Below are 19,047 nucleotides of genomic sequence, written 5' to 3' on the forward strand. Positions count from 1 at the left end.
CGAATGTTTCTATTAATGTAAAATTAATATCTATGTCACATGAACATCGTGACGACAGATGGTAGACAAACGTATAAATGGACGTTCTTGAATTAAGTCAAGCTGCGCCAAGTTTTTCACCGTTTATTTTTACGCCGTGCATAACACGCGCGTGTCCATTGATTATCTCGGTTACGCGATAAAGCGAACAGCAACGACTCAGTAAATAGGATTATCCGGGAAAATCTAATTACATAAAAGAAAAGTAGGAAATGTGTGTACACATGTACATCTTTTCTCGTATCGGCACGCGCGTTATATAGCAAATTTGCTCTTCCTGATGAAAACGAATTACTTTATTGGCTAAGATTTCGTAATTTTGCGTTTGCATCGAATAAACGACTAAGTAAATAACTAAGAAATATAGCCGAAAGTTGACGTTAGTTATCGCTCAATTTGTTCAACTTTGTGCATTTTTATAAACACAAGAATGTCATCAGTTATTCGATAAAAGTCTTAAGATAAAACGACCGCGTTGACGTGACTTGCGAAAACAACCGACACCTAACAATCTGCTTTCGAATGCTGTCCCACGATGACATTTGACTTCTTTGCAGAGTGAGCTTAGTCTTTCCTTCCAATCCCGGAATTTTTTAATTGTCAATTCTCAAGTATCTATTATTAATTATGAAGTATTATAAACAGTATCATATTATGTAATTATGAAAATAAAAAGAAATATCAAAAAGATAATATATAAAATATATAAAAATAAACATGCTGAGTAATAATATAATCGCTGTCAAATTTTTCAAAATTAAACTTTTTCAATCAATTTTTGTTTTTAAATTTTTAAAGTCAAGACTAAATAAAAATAAATTGTCATTTATATATATTACGCAACGCGGTAATAATTGTGTTGCGTTACGCATCGACGAAACAGCTGCCTCGTGTCCAAAGCGAGCGTCAATTTCTAGAAGACGTAATAAGTTATTAAATGACTGCCTGAAATCGACAGTCGACCCTTTCCTTTCTGCTTTTAGTCGCCGGTTTCAGGTCAGAAACGTCGAACAAAGTGGCTCATAAAAACACGTCGGTTTCGTTTTACACCCGCAAAGACCTTTAAGAACCATAATTTATAGCTGCTGTTATTATTACAGTCATTATCGCGCAGTCAACTTTCGGAGAATAATTACGAAACGGCCACCGTTCTAGCAGTTCTCTTCTTATATCGTCGATAAGAAAAATCAAGTTTGCGAGAATTTCGTTGCGTATTATTAAAGGATTAAAAGAAGAAATGCTCAGAACCGGAATAGTAAACGTTCTTAAAGACTTGCAGGATATCAAATACCGCCGCGGAAAATCCAAGATACATCGCGGTTTCATGTAACACGGACGGTTTATCACGGCGTTTCGTGGTTACCATCAACGTGAGATAGATCGACGAACGTAAGGCTAAAAGCAAATTTCTAGAAGCTGGCACGGAGAATACCTTCAATGCGCGCCAACGATCAGAAGGCCAGTGAACTGCTGACTATACAGGGTGTCCCGTTACTGTATCACAGTTTCTGATGATGACAGACCTTCGGTTTGATGAAACACGAGTCAATATTATCCTAAGGCAAATTTCACGGAAATTTATAATGTGCTAAGCTCCAATATTAAACAATATTAAGCAAATTCCTGAAATTAAAATCACATTATAATTAAAATCTATTTGAAATTAATTAGATTAAAATGAAATTTTTCATCCATTTACGTACGTATCTATAATTCAATTCATTAGAATTTCGTAAAATAATTTTGTAATTAATTTCCATTCTTTCGCTCTAATCAAATCGCTTGCAAAACTTGATTGCAAAAAAGGAACGGTAATGACAAGACATCCTATATGATGCCATGATGTATTTGTAGCACACTCTGTCGTTAGACACCAAACAGAACCGTTTGATGACGAAGAAGGAAGTGCGGAGGATCGAATGGAAAGTTTTCGCGCGACAGCGCGGGGCCAACAAGAATCTGCATTGAAACTTTGAACTTCTTTATTTTATAATTAAGACTTGTCGGACTTGCAAGTCCAACGATCACAACGAGATATAGTTTTCATAATGCACGATCCTTAATGACGAACTTAGAAAAGAACGAAGGATTGCGTTCACTCGTAATCGTAAAAAAAAGAGACAAAGAAATGACCAATGTACAACTTTCCCACGCACACTCTCGCACACATATATACAATACACACACACACACACTCGTATACGCATACAAGTATCCTTGTCAAAACTGTGGAATCCTGACGCAATTCGTTCAATCCGCTCGCAGTAGGTACGCGCAATATGTACTAATTGCTAAACTTATCTAATTAGTCGGATAAGGCGACGAACGTTGTCGGAAATCAACGCCGAAGCCACGAATGATCGTTTCTTAGTCGCTTCGTATCGCTACGTACAAGTATGCTGTTTTATTACGTCACCGTGTCACGACCGCATTTTACCATCGCCGTCTATATATAATAAAATCCCGGACGCTGCAGTTGTGACGTCACGCGCGCCCCGGAATAATCGAAAGTTTCTAAGAATTGATTGCGAGATTTAAGAATAAAACTAAGGCCGCGATTTTTTCACGCGAACGGTATTAATAAGTAGCAATATCACACGTGAAATAGTAATCGCCTTCGATATATATATATATATATATATATATATATATATATATAATTGTCGGCTCGTGACGTCACACAGCTGTTCCCGTGAGGATCTTTACTACAGATATGGATCTTATTTTTATTCAGACTCGCGAATCGAATCACGCGACAATGGAAACTATCACGTCGCGTACAATGATCTTACATGTGTGGGTTCAATGTGTATGTAACATCGACAGTATGTCTCTCCTATGTATAGCGATCAATAGCGATAAGTAGCTATGCACTAAAACATGCACAGAAAAAGAGATATACATATATATATATCTATAAACCTAAAGGTTATTATTACATACTGTGGTATTATTATTCGTATAATATATTTTATTTAATGAAACATTTTCTGCTGATTTATTTCTTTAATTATTTCTAAAGATTTATTATTTCTTCAATGTTCTAAAATTATTATTAATTATATGTTAGTTTACAAACACACACATACATTTCAAATAATATTTTCAGAAATTAGATCAATTGGTTATTTCCTTCGATATTTAAAGAGTTAATCTAAACTTCATCTCATTTCGATCATTTAATTTGGATTGCATCAGAAATTTATTAACTAATTTCGAGTAAGCCAAACACCTACTTTAGCTCGATTATATCTCGCTCTCGATTATATCAGATGAAGAAAGAAAGATTTAGTAGGTTTATCGAACAAAATTAATGAGTACAATTGTATTTATTTAATATGATATAATTATATTTGTATTATAATTAGAGTTTGTTTACTCTGCACTGATAGTTCTTCATAGTCTAATTTCAAAAGATAACGATCGCAATTCGGTACATAAAAAAATCTCTTTACAATGTTATACTTCGGATATCACACGCAAGTATCTAAACAAAAATTGTTAATTAGTTTATAATTATTACGGTTCGCCAACAATTTCCCTCTTGTCGAATCTACTAACAATAAGTGTACTTGGTGTATTCGAAGTGCGATACCGCGAGAACTCTCTAGTCCTTAAAATGCGAAACGTAATACAGTCTGAGATTCCGTCATCGAGTTTCCTACGAGGTAAACACTGCGAATCTTGTGCTCATTTATTGATTTACTTAGCAAACGCGTCGAATTATTATCTCACGCGAGAACTCGTGTAGATGCTCTATAAATAGAGTTTCCGTTAGAGAATGAAAATATCACCCGCAAAGAAACTCGCAAGTTACATAGCGCAATAAAGGCGAATTGTCTCGTAGCCTCTCTTTCAAAAAACAAAAGAAAATAAAAGAAAGAAAATTTTATATAATGTTAGAATACCCAGTTCCGCCTAGATATGTCACAGTTTGAGCAATTGAGAATTGCGATTATTAAATCACGCCAGAAATCTATCAACGACTATTGATATCTTTGCATTGTGTGACGGAGATATTGGAGACATAATTGTTGAGAGAGAAAGATACATATTTATCACATTTATTTTTTCATGATATGCGCGACAATCGACGAGCCGATCGAGACGAGATCAATTTTGATAACTTATTGTTAGTTCGGTCTACTTTCCAGCTGCGTCCTTAAAGATACAAAATATTGTTGTTCGGTGAAAGCAGCGAGAATAGCAAAGAGAATAAAAAGAGGTCGACGCGAAAATTTACACGAAAATACTTACGTCTGCGAGAATATACCATGAGAATTGAATTGACAATGAGATTTGTACAAATGGAAGTCTAGTTGAGAATATAAATTCGTTTATTTATGAAATTGTAAAAAAAAAAAAAAAAAAATGAAATTAAATGAAATTCTCAGACTTGTCACAATTTTAAAATTAAAAAAAATTTATATAGGATTCTGTTTAATTATAATATATCGTTTAGGGCAACTTTGACGAGTATTAACAAAGAGATGTAAAATGTCAAAGATGTAGATAATGTTCATGTTGCGGGGAAATCGGTGGGAAAGAAAAAAAATAGATGGCCGAGGTAGAAGGGATTGTGTGAGAAAGAAGGAGAGAACGTATGTGTCAACATGGACGGTAAAATACAGCATAAAAAGAGACTTTCTATTATAGATATACCGTAATATGATCGTTATTTTTTGTTTAAACTATGAAGTCATTAGTGCGAGCCATTGACTAAATCTTTCTTTCTTCGTCTAATGCTGTAATGAAAACAACGACGTCATCTGGCTTAGAAATTAGTTAACACAGAATTCTGATGCAATCCAAACTAAACAATTGCACGAGAGGAGTCCGAACATGCGATGATGTTTAGATAAATTCTTCAAATATCAAAAGAAATAACCAATTGATCCAATTTCTAAAAATATTATTCAAAATAAATGTATGTGTATATAAATATGAAAATATAATAAATCTTTAATCAGCAAAACTTTTCATTAAATAAAAAAAGTATACGAATAATAATATCATAGTGCATAATTTTTTAATCTTTCTTCTCTGTATCTACAAAAATTCATTTACTTGAAGCAATAATCAAGAGTTTCGCAACAAATCAGCTGTTGTAGTACTCTATACTGTGGTAACGATATTGTCAGTATATATTTAAAAAAAATAAACAATAAACAATGACCATGTAAAAAAATAATGCGAGAATCATTTTCCCTTCAAAAATACATAAAGAAGTACATTTTGCGCGTGTGCTATGATTATTGCCGGCGATATTTTTCGATAATTTTGGACGTCAACAAACGTAATATAGAGCCCCGCTCTGGAAACGAAAATTTCGCACATGGATTCTTACAATAGACGCACCAAATCGTTATTAATAAAAAATTAATAATTATCGCCAGCGATAATTATTTATTTGAGATACGGATCAATATACCGCTGACACAGTATAGAGCAATATGTTATGGGAAAGGAACATCTCCGCGTACACACGCATGTCCACGGTGACGGATCCGCGCGAGTGGCTCGCAGCCATGAATCTTCCACGTAGAGCCGCGTCGAGCGTCGATACGACGACGGCGATCTCGGCCGAGGCATTACGAAGCGAGCTTTTTAACGCGCAGCGCCGACAACGCAGTGTATTTACAAACACGGCCATGTAAGGCGAGTTCTCGCCTAATTGTGTCTACGGTCGCGCTCGCGTTTCTCACCGTTCATAACGTTGACTCCCACGTTTTTTTCCGACAGAATGAAGGGAACGTGTTTTTCTTTTCGTAGACATCTCAAGCCACTTTTTAAACAATTTGTCGTCCCAAATCACAAAGGAAAACGGATCATTTCGGAGAAATGCCTGTAATTTCCAACAAAGTAGTATTCAAAAATGCCATTCACGGCAAGAATGAGAAAAAATGTCAGAGAAGATTCTTTTCAAGCACTCCCGCTGGGGATGACTCACAGTTCCAGGGTCTTGTACATCGGTGGTAGCGGCTCGTCTTCGGAATCGTAGAAATAAGGTTTTCTGCGGTATCCGCCGTTGGACCGCTGCTCGTCGTCCTCATCGTCCACTTCCTCGTCTTCATCCACCTCCGAGCTCGAGAGCTCGTCGAGGTTCGCTTGCAACCTCTTGACCGCTTCCTTGATAAGTCCGCCCTCGCGCAGTAACTCCTGCAGCACCTCGTACGGATCATCGTCCACCCTGTTCCTCTCGTTCCTCTTCAGGTGGCTGTGATAATGATGATGGTGACCGCCGGTAACGTGCTGTTGTTGATGCTGGTGAGACTGGCTGTTGGATCGCAGGCCGCAAACCTCACAACCGGCCGCCGGGTCCGCCCAGGAACGCGCCGGTATTCGGTACGGCGACGGTCGACTGTTCTTATGACTGACGCTGGACTTGGCCTTCAGGCTAGACAGCCGCAGATTCTCCTTGATCTGCGACACCAGCAGGTCGACGTCGCGCGTCAGGAATGCGTCCGCTTGCGCTGCACCGTCCGGCATCACACCGATCAGATACGTCGTCTCCTCAGCGCTCGGCATTTTCTTACAGTCTGTTTATATTTATAGCGAAAGCACGGATATTTGCGCTACAAGCTTACCACTGCTTTGTAGTAAATGTGCAATGGATACCTGGACGGGTTTCTCTCTCTCTCTCTCCCTCTGTTGTTGTTCTCTCTCTTTCTAGACTTCGATGCTCCGCCGCTGTCTCTCTCTCTCTGCGCTGGCGAACGTCTCTTTCTCTTTCTCCCACGCCGATGTTTACGTGGGTCGACGTTCTCTCGGCACAACACGGACGGACAATTGTGAAGGTAGAAAGAGAAAGACAGAAAACACTGTGTGTAATCTCTTCCTGCGGAAAAACACCGTTGTCAACAATCGGAAATACCGGAAAGACTTTCTTCCAAATGAGGAAAACCTTACTGCGAGAGACTACTTCTCCTTCTTCTCCTTCTCCCACGACGAAAGGATACCCGTTGTCGTTCTCCGATAATTAACTCGAGCCGCTCTCGTCTAATTCTCCCTCTCGCCGCCGACACGTCAACAATAATATACGGCGCGGCGCGTGTATATATTCGTCGTATCCGGCGACGTGACCGTGCGTAATCGGACGGTGCGTGATTCACCGAATAAATACGCGCGAGAGACGACACCCTCTTTACTCTCTTTCACTTAATGTATATACGCACTCTTACTCGGTTACTTTCGAAATGATAGACGACGACGACGATGATGACAAGAGTCGTGCCTCGAAGCGCGTCCGGCTGTTGAATGAATGTCGCGCGGCTAATCTACGCGCATAAACAAACGCACACTAGCGCGCCGCGCAGCAGGTACGTAAACACACAGGTACGCAGCGCACATACACGCAAATGGAGCGACGCTACATGTTACACCAGCAGCGCATTGTTTTGCTTCCAGAGACGATCGAACGCCCGAATCCTCGACGTTTTCTCTCTCTCTCTCTCTCTCTTTCTCTCTCACCTCGACGACGAATCAGGATGACGGGTTGCACAACGCGCGCATACGCTCGTCACACGCACCGATCCCGCTCCGATGAGGTAACGCACCAGGGGAGAGAAAGAGAATCCGTGCGCGGTGAGAGCGAATTGATGATTCGCCTCGACGGGAAGATAGTATCTCGCGCACTCCCACTTTCGAATTAAATATATGTATATATGTATATATATATATATATATATATATATATATATATATATATATATATATGTCAGAGTTCGAGAATGTCTTACTATACCTTGTATCTCTTATTCTTTTTCTATCGAGGTAGTTATTACAATTCCGTACGCGGCTTATCCTTGTTTCTCACGGTTGTGACGAAATTAATCGAAGCAGGCACGCCTCGTAGAATTTCGACTCGAGTATCGCTTGATTACCGGCGTACTCTGCTCACAGATTTCGAGGTAGTCTTGATACTCCGCTTTGAGATAATTCCACGATACTTGTTCTCCGCCGGAGAAAATTCAAATATATCGGATTGTCGACGCACTTCTCGAATAACAGAATGTACACACGGCACGTTAGTGTTAAATGTTCGCGCTCTCTCTATCTCTCTCTCTCTTGTTTCGCGTACTCGCGTTCCCCGTCGTTATTTACTGTTTCGCGCGACAGGCCAACTCTCTTCGCGCACGCGAGCGAAGTCTACGACAGGCTTGAACGAGTTCGAAAGAGCGAAGAGCGAGCGGTCCGTTCGCGTCCGCCAGCCATGAACCTTCTACTCTGTTATTATTGTTTTGGTCGGGCGGCGCATGCGCGTCGCTTGTCCCACTCTGCCTGTCCGGCGCCCCTCCGACCCCGCGCTCGTGTAAACAAACCGTTAACTCACGAGCCCCGGCGAATCGATAATACTCCTCACCACGCCACTTCCCCCTTCCGTGATCTTTTTCTTTTCTCTCTCTCTCTCTCTCTTTCGTCAATCTATTTTTTTCCCTCCCACCATTCTGTTCACAGGGAAAACGAGCATGCATCGCGCCGTTCGAAATTACGGTCTTTCTCTTTTGTATTTACGCGAGAAATGTCGCAAAATGTTTTCGAAATGCATATCGTTTCGGAGCGTTTGCTTATAATTCTTTTGTGTACATACATACGACTCGAGAGCGGGGGACAGTTGGTGCGAAATACTATGTCGGCGAAGAAGGCAAGGGAGGGGAAGCGAGGAGAGGAAAGCAGAGGACACATCGATGAAGGAGAAGGGAAGGGGGAGAGACATCGATGCGCGCGGATCAAGGTTACACTTGGGCATCTCTTCTACGTCATCTCTCGTTGAATTTACACTCGACATGCGCATGCGCGCAGTATACACGCATACACAAATGCATTCTTGAAACGAATCATTCATTATCGCATCCATGTAACGCTCCGCGTGTATTATATTTCTAAGAATGCAAAGGCAAACAGGATTTCTTTTGAATGGTGTATAAGAATTCGGAGGATTAAGAAAGCAAGATCAGATTTTTTGCGCAAATATACGATTTTGCAATAGACTGAGTGTATTGCATTGTTTTAATTTTTGATATGTATAATAAATATGTAATTTTTTTTTTCATTTTATATGAAATATGAAAATATACAAAAACATTTAGAAAAAATATTCACTAGAACCTATACATCATTTTGCTTTATACAATTCCTTGACAATTTATAATCGACATAATTTTTAGAATTTATTTACAAATTCGGCTTACTTTCCGTAATGCGTCCAAAGTGAGACTCGTTTGCTTTTTGCTCCGCTTCCTCGTATTTTATTCTTAACGTATCTGGGTCTGCTAAAAATCTCTGCCATAAAATGTCCTTTTCACGTTCTAAATTAGTGTCCATCCTCTATAATATGACAATCATTAGTAAACGATATATAATCTTAATAATTCATTAAATATGATGCATAACTATACCATTCGTTCTTTGAATTGATTTCTGATTCTTGTTAAATCTGCTTGTATCTTCTGAACAATTGCGGATATTTCCTCGTATTTATTATTTATTTCATATGAAAATGGCCTGAAGCTGATTGTTGATCCATTTTGTATTTCAGCCATATAATCCTTGTTAATTTCATCCTCTCTAATTTTATAGGAATCATATAACATATTAGAGAAGATAACACTATGAAATTACTAAAGAAAATAGTACTTACAATTTTTGTAATTCATCGATTTTATTATTTATATGCGTTTCCAATATAAATTTCTTCTTCTCCATATTGTCAACTATTAGGTTATCATATTTTTTCAATGCCAAAGAGAACGACTCGTCAGAGATATCGTTATCGAGCATCATGGAGATGAATATTTGATTAAATACATTATAAGTTTTTGAAGATTGTGCTATGAGGGATGCATATTCATCTTGTTGTTGTTGCATGACTTCCTATTTATTTATGTTTCATATACAAATAATGAAATCATTTTCATTAAAATAATGAAACAGGCAATGAAAAATTATTTAATTACTTACACATCTTGTAGAAGACAGTTTATATTCTGTGCTGATATAATGATGTGCATCGGCAATAAATTCAGCAACCTCGCGTAGAGAATAAAATTGTATTTCCATTAACATACATAGTAAATCCACATAAACATGTCCATGCTCTACTGCGAGAGAATGTAAATTCTTGAGTGTTTCGAGACGAGCTTTTCTGCGTTCGAGACGAGCAAGTGCATCATTCCTCAAGATCTTTAACGTCTCCATTTCTGCGAATTGTACTACTTCTTCAGGAAATTGTTGATCCCGCAAAAGTGTAACATTCTGCTCCAGAAAATCTCTTTTCATGCTTAACATTTGTATTTCATCACTGTCAAATAATAAAACATTACATTTAAATACAGAATGTTTTTTCTTTTTCTTTCATGCTTAAAATGACATTGATTGTTTTAATGTGCCAAAAACTCTAAGTACTTTAATGTCGATAGTATTATTACTTACTGTATTTTACTATCCTCAGGCAGTTTCAACACTCCGCCATTATAAATATCTTGCATACATTGTAACATTGCCATACAAGATTCCTCTTGAACACTAGCATTAATCTCTTCTATTTTAGAATTTATCAAGCTATATAACAAAAAAAAAATATATATATATATATACAAACTGAATAGAGCAGTAGGTATATTATTTAATAAATTTTTTTTAAGAATAATTATACTTACATAGTCTTACAAAAGGATAACGCATGCATTCTTTCATCAACTTGTTTCTCCCTGCTATCATTTATTAGAGATGTATAATCCGAATCCTCTTCTTGTTTTTTGTTACTAGCATTTCTGAATTGCTTTTTTATATAAATAGCCAAGTAGTGATTATAAAATTTTATTTGTTTAATAAACAGATCTATGGGCACTTGCAACCATAATACTGGACTGCCTTGCTAAAAAAGAAAGTGAAAAGTAACAATACAATTGAATAATGGGGATTATAGAGCTTGAAATAATTACATTTTTAATAGCATCTGCATATATATTTAAAAGATTATAAACATCCTGAGAGAATTGATAATTGTTTTTGTCAAATTCCTTCAGAATTATACTGCAATCATCATATGCTTTTTCTGTTTCAATTTGCTCTTTATGCAATATAGTTTCCGCTTCTTCAATATCATCATCTAATTTATTCTCACTATCCCTATAACAAATACATGCCTTTAAATCATTAAATTAGCATGCAAGTACCCTAAATATACAATTTCATGTGTTCTTACTTTAGATTTTTTATACTGTGTTTCAACATGTGAAGATATTCCTCGCTGTCTCTACAGCTTTCCTTCAATGTTTCATATTCTATAAACAAATCTTCTCTACATGTATCATCTATACTGACAAGCTTGAGCAAATTTGGGCAGTCCCTGGTTGCTTCCTCCAATGCAGCATCCAATTCTTCGTCCTCTAGCCATTCGTCAGCATTTTGCAACACATCTTTTCTGTAAAGAAACAGAGATCGGCTGTGAGAATTCTATTCTCCATTCAGTCATGATATGCAAGGGAAATCTTACAATTTCATTTCCTCGACAGAGAGGACATTAGCGCTGCTCACATTCTTACAGAACCACTCCAGAAAAGGCTGTGTGTTAAGATCATCACAAACCTTGCTCAACATTTCCAATGTGATCCCCGACGACAAATCCGGTCGCAGCCCGCGAATCTTATCATAGAGCTGTTTACCGGTAATACTCATCTTGTCTTTTTTATTATCTGTCTTTTTTATTATCTTACTTCTATCTTACAGTTTACAGTACGAAGAAATTTTGAACTATATTCATTCGAATCCGTATAAAACCATAGAAAACCTAATGCGATGATGCGACTTACAGTCACACACATAAATATCGGAGCGTAAACTCTAAAGATAATATAGAAATCAATTTTACAATTAATATATTTAACTTATGTTGGTAATTATTGACAACTTTGTTATCGACATTTTTAACAATAATTAAAAGATGTTTTTTGTGCTGTAAAATATATACCTTATTTTTTTATTTTAATAATTTATTTATATTATACCATAATCCTTTGACGAATGTAAATTTTTCGCAGAACGAACTAAGATGACCCTAGTCGACTTTGACTGTGGCTACTAGAAAGAAAAAAAGAAAAAATAAATTAAAAAGTTTTAGTATATATAATAATGTATAAACAGTATATTTTAATAATTAAGACATTTATATATATAGTAGCATTATTGTGTAAATATAATAATAACATTATTACAAAAATACGTATATTAAAATAAATAAATTATTTTATAATTAAAACAAAATTATATTAAAGTATTTATGAACGATTTAATTATTAAATTAATATCAGTTACAATTTGAAATTTTTAATGAATATTTTGAAAAAAAAAATTATGTGAAAAGAAAAAATCCCCTTTTATTATTAGAATATTTTATATTTACGAAGATATCGTATAGATAGTGCAACGCAGAGTGATGCAGCGTGTCGAGATGTTCGAGATGTCATTCGATGCGTCGTGAATGGCGATAGAGAGAAGGAAAGAGGGAAGAAAAAAAGATTTAGAGGTATTTTTCTTCTACAATTCGCTTATTCGTGTGATGAGAAAAATCCTTCTAAATTAAAACTAATCGCAATGGATCGTGAATTGATTGAAAAGTTTATCGAAGTAACGGGTGAGTATTTTATCGATGTATTAGCACAAGAATATCATTACATTCCAGGTTAAATAGCGCAATAAGCAAATATAAGAATCGCGAAAATATAAACACACATTCTTCTATACTTAAATGAATTAAAACAATGGCGAGGATCATTATCGAAACCGATATTTTGCTACAAATTGATGTATCCATTATCAAGTATTATCAAATTCCGTGTTTCTGTCAGGCGAGAACGAAGCGACGGCACAACAGTATCTAGCATTGGCCGATGGAAACGTGGAGATGGCGATTAGTCTTATGTTCGAGGGTGGCAGACCACCGGAGATTGAGAATTCAAATCCTGAGCCACCAGTGAGAGCTCCTATATTACCTACGCAAGAGATACTGGTGCCGCCAGAGCCAATGTGTTCATTTCCACGATTGTCAAATGTATACGATAGATTTAGAGACTTTGCAGTTGAAACTCGTATGTATTATTGTATGACATGTATTAGATGGCATGTATTACATATCAAGTAATACAAATTGATGCAGAGCGTCAAGAGGAAGAGATGACTCATAGAGTAACTGGTATGAGACACATTTCTCAAAAGAAATCAAAACGATTAGAAGATTTATTCCGACCACCAAGCAATATTCTCTTTTTGGGATCTTTCATGGAGGCACGAGATCATGCAAAAACTTTGAATCGTTGGTTACTCGTCAATGTTCAAAATCCACAAGAATTTAGTTGTCAAGTTCTTAATAGAGATGTATGGCCCAATCAACAAATTCAAGAAATTGTGAAGGATCATTTTGTTTTGTGGCAAGTATGTCATGTCGGATTATAATACCATTTTTTATAGTTCAGATTTTGATTTATTACCATATTCTACTTGCCTTTTTTTTTTAATCAGGTTTTGTGCAGTACATCGGATGGAAGACGTTACATAGATTTTTACAATGTAGTGGCATATCCGTATCTTGCAATTGTAGATCCCAGAACAGGAGAATGCATGAAAACCTACAATAACATCACTGTCGATAGTTTGATCTCTGATTTGAATGATATGTTGAGCACACATGCATCTCCAGAGAGTGCTCTACAAGTTACATCTAATTCTAAAGATTGGAATAATTTTCCTACAACACCTCCAAAACGGAATATTCTAGCTGATCAAATAAAAAATGTTAGTTATTAAATTAACTAATATTCTCAATTTTTCTCTTTTATATATGAATAAATTTTTTATTATAATATTTTCGTTTTCAGGATTGTGGTCCTAGTAGTAAAACTTCTAGACTTTTGTCGGAAAAAATAACAAATTTAGGTTAGTATTTGTTAAATTTAAATAAATAATATTACAAAGAGCGATTATGTATATCATATTGTTGTTTTCTTCACTTATTTCACAAAACTACATATCTTAACATAAAAAGCTATTTTATTCAATTTATTTAATATTATTATTGCATGTACAGAAAATGAAAATATTACATCAGATAACATTACAAGTTCATGTATCCCAAGTAGCAGTAGCACTGCCTTCATTAAAAAAAGAAAATTGAATGAATGTGAGGCTAAAGATAAACTTTTAAAGGATGAAACATTAAAATCTAATACAGTTAAAGTTGAAACAAGTAAGTATACTTATCTATTGTAATTTACAAAATATTTTCCATATATCTTTAAATATTCATGCTACTATCCCATAAAATTATTTTTAATCCAGGCGATGAACCTTTTTTACGGCTCTGTTTACGATTGCCAAGTGGTGCAAAGGAAACGATATCAATGTGTGCAACAGATACTATAGAAGTATGTTTTTGAAATACCTTCTTAATATGCAAAATTATACAATGTAATTAAAAAAATATAACTTTATATAATATAATATAATCGTTTTTAGGACTTTTTGATTAAAATGGAGGAAATGGGATTTCCGTCAACAGAACATACCTTTTTGGTGCCATTCCCAAAAACAAACATTGGTGCATTATCTTCAAATACACGTCTCTTAGATACAATCTTATTTCCAACAAACACAGTATTCATAACGAAGATACAGTAACATACTACAAATCAATTATTTCTTCCATTATAATTCGTCAATTTAGAAACTTGGATTTGAAAAATATTCATCGATATCGTTCCAACGTATTTCTATGAAAGTTTGTACAAATTATATATTGTGTTTTAGGTTAAAATTTAAATAATTCTTGACATTAACAAACACATTAAAAATCTCATATGTTTATATAGCTTTAAATTGAAGAGAGACGGGATACTTATATGAACCTATGTTGAACATAATGAAGCACTGCCATTCAGTGTTCATTTCATATTAAAATTTGCATTCTCTATATAATCTTTTTATTCTAGGATAAGATTTGATATACTCATAATATATTACAAGAGACATCGTCAGTTACATACATTATATATAGCCACTATTGCCCAAGCATTATTACTTATTATTATTGTTTTATTATTATTGTTTCTGCAAATCTTGCAAGTGCCGTCCATACCACGTGTACAGCCGTCTCAAAAAAAAAAAAAGAAAAAAAAGAAGAAAAAAAAAATCCTGCAAAATATTTCAATATCACATATGCAACAGATTGTTACATATGTCATAATTATAACATGTTACTACAAAATATCTTAAAGCATGCTATATGAAAGAAAATTTTCATCATATACACACGCAATGTGATTCAAGGTATAAGCCAAATAAAGCTTCATATTATGAATCGAAAATAATTCAATGTTATTCCATATGTTCTATAGTATCACATGTATCAATATATGTGATCATCAAGATATCTGTTCAAGTTAAAACTGCCGATATAATTAGTTATAAGATAGATATAAATTGAAATATTTTACAAGTATTATAAGTAAGATATTAATATACACATAGTATTTACTAATATTACATATGCACTGATGATACACAAAAAATTTTACAAATGTCAAATATCTGTATTTTTACTTATTTTTCAGTGTCTAATATCATAATTCTGTAATATACATAGTAAAAAAAAAAAGATGTTTGATTGAATTTATTATATATGCATGTGTATATATATATTATGCATTTAATTAAATTGTATTATTTCATTTAATATCTATTATATATAATTTTTGTTAATGCAGATGTAATTTAATAACTTATTCATCCAAAGATATATTATTTTAACTTTCAATATATATTCAGTATATATTTATTGTGATCAACAAATACATATATACACATTAATATTTTTAATATTGTAGGATTGGGTGTGTGCAGGCAGGATTCATACATTAAAATATCAAATTGAAATAAAAATGATATAATATAACAAAATTTCGCGAAAACAACTTGCCCTATGTGTCTTTTACACATAAATTACATATGTTATTTATCTATATATGTACATATATATACAAAATATCAAATTTTATGATATATCATGTAGATATAACTTCAGGCATCTTGATCTCTTTAAATATTGATCACATATAATATACATTTAATATATATATATATATATATATATATATATATATATATATATATATAAAGCTATATAATGTAGCATTTAAAAAATAGATATATTCACGTTAAAACAGCCCTTTTAAAGTAAGTATTTCAAGAAAAAATAATAAACACATTATGGTGTAAATATGTAAATTCAATATTTAGTATTGTAGAATAATTCATTGCTATTTGTCAGTTTTGTTGTAAGAGATCACATAACACAGACTGCTTTTGTTTCAAGTCACAAATATCTGTCAAATTTATATTCTGAAATATTAAACAAGATTTATCTGTTTATCTCATCATGAAAATAACATGCGAAACACTGATTTGATTAGAGCGGAGAAAATATTGATGGTTATTGATATTAATTTTTAACAATTTAATATACAACCTGATGACAAAGCAGGATATTAATGAGGCGGTTGCATGAATGATGTCTGGGCGCGCAGAGTCATACCAGTCACATCTTCTATACAGTGGAACGAGAAAAAAATAAAATATTAGATAACATAATTCATAATAGAATTTAATATAATAGCAGTAAATAAATAGTGTTGTATTGCTAATAAAATTATAATGTAAGAGCCAATAATTAATGTCTAATATGTGTCTGCCAATCCACCAAAATTTAATGAATAAATTTAACAAATACTAAAATAAAAAAGAAATTAAGTATTAAAAGAAATGTACATTGTTAATAAATGCAGTTTCCAAATTCTCTTGTGGATAATGTAACATGTTGTATTCTGGAGATAACACCTGTTAAAATTCTTTGAAAAAATAAGAAAGATAATTCAAATATTTTTATTCATATACATGTTTCAGTACATAATATATAATGATAATCTTTTCATGAAACAGATTTCATATATTATAAATCAGTACAATAATATCAATATACTATCTATGCTACAGAACATCTTTAAAGAGTTCTTTTAATAATAAACATATTATATTCAGAGACAATGCTATACGTATTAAATGTTGTACATTGTGTGTGTATATAATATATATATATATATATATATATATATATATATATATATATATATAGTATGTATATACAGTGAATAAAGCCATATTAGAGAAAACGCTATCCAAAAATATTAAATACTGTTAATAAATAATAAGTTTGTTACTTTCATTCACACACTACCAATAAATATATAGATTTGATTAAAAATATTAACATTATATAAGCTTTTAAAATATAACATGTAAATACTAAATATCATTTGGCGACTAGATAAGAAAATATAGTTTTGCTGTTAACAATATTGAATAATATTTATAATGATTAATATTGATTTGAAATTACTTTTAAAAATAGTAGAGAATTTCTTTTTTTATTAATGCTATTGAGCATAAAATGCATGACAATATTGAAAATAAATAAATATATCTATCTTCTTTTTTCAAAGTTCTAAAGGATATTCAAAAATAGAAAACTTTATAATATAAAGATTGGTATGAAAAATATAATTTTATAATATAAAGATTGGTATGAAATATATATTATGAGTAGTATAAAGCAAAGTTGTTAAAGATCAGAAAGTATTTTCATTCATCTCATCTTAATGATTTGAAAGCAATAAATTATAGAAATTTATGAAAAGAATTCTTCTTCCATACCAAGATGTCCCAGAAACACACCCATTGGTGTACGTTTCAAGCCGATGCCTTCGATTTTGTTGACAAGCTTGTTTTTGATATTCCGTAATCTCAGTGAGGCATGCACAAATGTCACTGAAGATATTAATATGATAAGTAAAGTATAATAAATAACTTTTGATTTCTATTATTCAAAAAATAGTAAAAGTAGTAAAATAGTAGTAGAAATAACAAGATTAATATATGGTGATCTAAAATAGTATTAATTATCGCACATACCACAGAATGGTAACAAAATGCCCAGCAAGAAAACTAATAGAGATCCCAGAGTATATGTTATGAAACATCCAGCAAATATTATAAATAACACTCCAACTGCTGGATATTGCCTTTTAAAATTATGTATCATACTTCCTTCCATAGATACATAAGCAAATGTTCCCAAAATTGCCATCATTGCTAGCATACCGACTAGCATTTTAACAGGATGAAGTAATCTATATATATAGAATTCATATAATATAATAAATATGGCATAAATAAATTTATATAGAAAGCATTTTTATCAGAAAATATAAGATATTTACTTGAAAAAATTAAAAAAAATATTAACTAATATTAAACTATGTCTGGTAATTTTGGAACTCGTGAATAAAAAAAGGATATGTGTCTAGAACATATTATAACAAACATCTGGCAACTGACAAAGTTTTAGAAAAATTGAGCATTGATTTATAAAGAATAATTACGCACGATTTATACAATCACTTTGCAAGGATTATAAAGATAACTCACCCAACGATGAGGAAGATAATGACAGACATGAACAGATAATTGGTCTGATAATACAGAAGATTGTTGACCACCCGGTTGCCCCATTTCTCCAAGTCTTTGAGATTTGGTAATTGGAAACGCGCGGATTCCAGCAGGAAGTCGTCTAAGCTGCGTAGCGGCGGCAGCTCCAGATCATTACTGACCAATTTCGTCTTATCCATCACGACAGAGTGACGGTATTAGGTATTGATATTAAAATATTCGTCCTCAACGATACGTTATCTTGCTCCAACAGGTTCGCCGGTCTTCCTCTCAATTGCTCTCAATTATCGTCCTGCCGGTATTTTTGGATGATGACGAGTCCGGCACAAATGTCATGCGAGATTGACAATGGTTACATTTGTCTTGACGTTATAAGTGCTGAAAGAATTTAAGTACCCATGCGGAACAAAGTAATCTTTGCTCTCGTTGGTCAATCGTGACGCAATTGTCATT

General features: G+C 33.7%; 4 protein-coding genes across 5 annotated transcripts; 1 reads left to right on the plus strand and 3 right to left on the minus strand.

Moving 5' to 3' along the window:
* Positions 1–2,003: 2,003 nt before the first annotated feature.
* On the minus strand, positions 2,004–8,400 carry LOC126851296 (GSK-3-binding protein-like). Its single transcript, XM_050595075.1, has one exon. The coding sequence runs from the start codon at positions 6,565–6,567 to the stop codon at positions 5,986–5,988; it is 582 nt and encodes a 193-aa protein (XP_050451032.1). The 5' UTR covers positions 6,568–8,400; the 3' UTR covers positions 2,004–5,985.
* A 135-nt stretch (positions 8,401–8,535) lies between these two features.
* Positions 8,536–12,542, minus strand: LOC126851278 (HAUS augmin-like complex subunit 3). Of its 2 annotated transcripts, none has more exons than XM_050595039.1 (11): positions 12,443–12,542; positions 12,048–12,120; positions 11,537–11,883; positions 11,246–11,464; positions 10,983–11,169; positions 10,698–10,915; positions 10,471–10,599; positions 10,000–10,339; positions 9,680–9,912; positions 9,438–9,606; positions 8,536–9,366 (listed from the first exon to the last, which is right to left on the minus strand). In XM_050595039.1, exons 3-11 carry the CDS (start codon positions 11,716–11,718, stop codon positions 9,214–9,216), a joined length of 1,830 nt encoding a protein of 609 aa, XP_050450996.1. In that variant the 5' UTR covers positions 11,719–11,883; positions 12,048–12,120; positions 12,443–12,542; the 3' UTR covers positions 8,536–9,213. The 2 variants fall into 2 exon arrangements, with proteins under 2 accessions (XP_050450996.1, XP_050450995.1); XM_050595038.1 differs by having other exon boundaries at positions 12,011–12,120.
* LOC126851285 (UBX domain-containing protein 7) lies at positions 12,532–15,809 on the plus strand. Its single transcript, XM_050595049.1, has 8 exons — positions 12,532–12,673; positions 12,888–13,127; positions 13,196–13,470; positions 13,558–13,830; positions 13,914–13,971; positions 14,123–14,281; positions 14,374–14,459; positions 14,551–15,809. Exons 1-8 carry the CDS (start codon positions 12,634–12,636, stop codon positions 14,710–14,712), a joined length of 1,293 nt encoding a protein of 430 aa, XP_050451006.1. The 5' UTR covers positions 12,532–12,633; the 3' UTR covers positions 14,713–15,809.
* A 151-nt stretch (positions 15,810–15,960) lies between these two features.
* Positions 15,961–18,948, minus strand: LOC126851295 (PRA1 family protein 3). Its single transcript, XM_050595074.1, has 4 exons — positions 18,574–18,948; positions 18,058–18,275; positions 17,800–17,913; positions 15,961–16,636 (listed from the first exon to the last, which is right to left on the minus strand). Exons 1-4 carry the CDS (start codon positions 18,771–18,773, stop codon positions 16,578–16,580), a joined length of 591 nt encoding a protein of 196 aa, XP_050451031.1. The 5' UTR covers positions 18,774–18,948; the 3' UTR covers positions 15,961–16,577.
* Between the last annotated feature and the right edge of the window lie 99 nt (positions 18,949–19,047).

Source organism: Cataglyphis hispanica, chromosome 8 (assembly GCF_021464435.1).
Source record: "Cataglyphis hispanica isolate Lineage 1 chromosome 8, ULB_Chis1_1.0, whole genome shotgun sequence".
NCBI classification, from domain to species: domain Eukaryota; kingdom Metazoa; phylum Arthropoda; class Insecta; order Hymenoptera; family Formicidae; genus Cataglyphis; species Cataglyphis hispanica.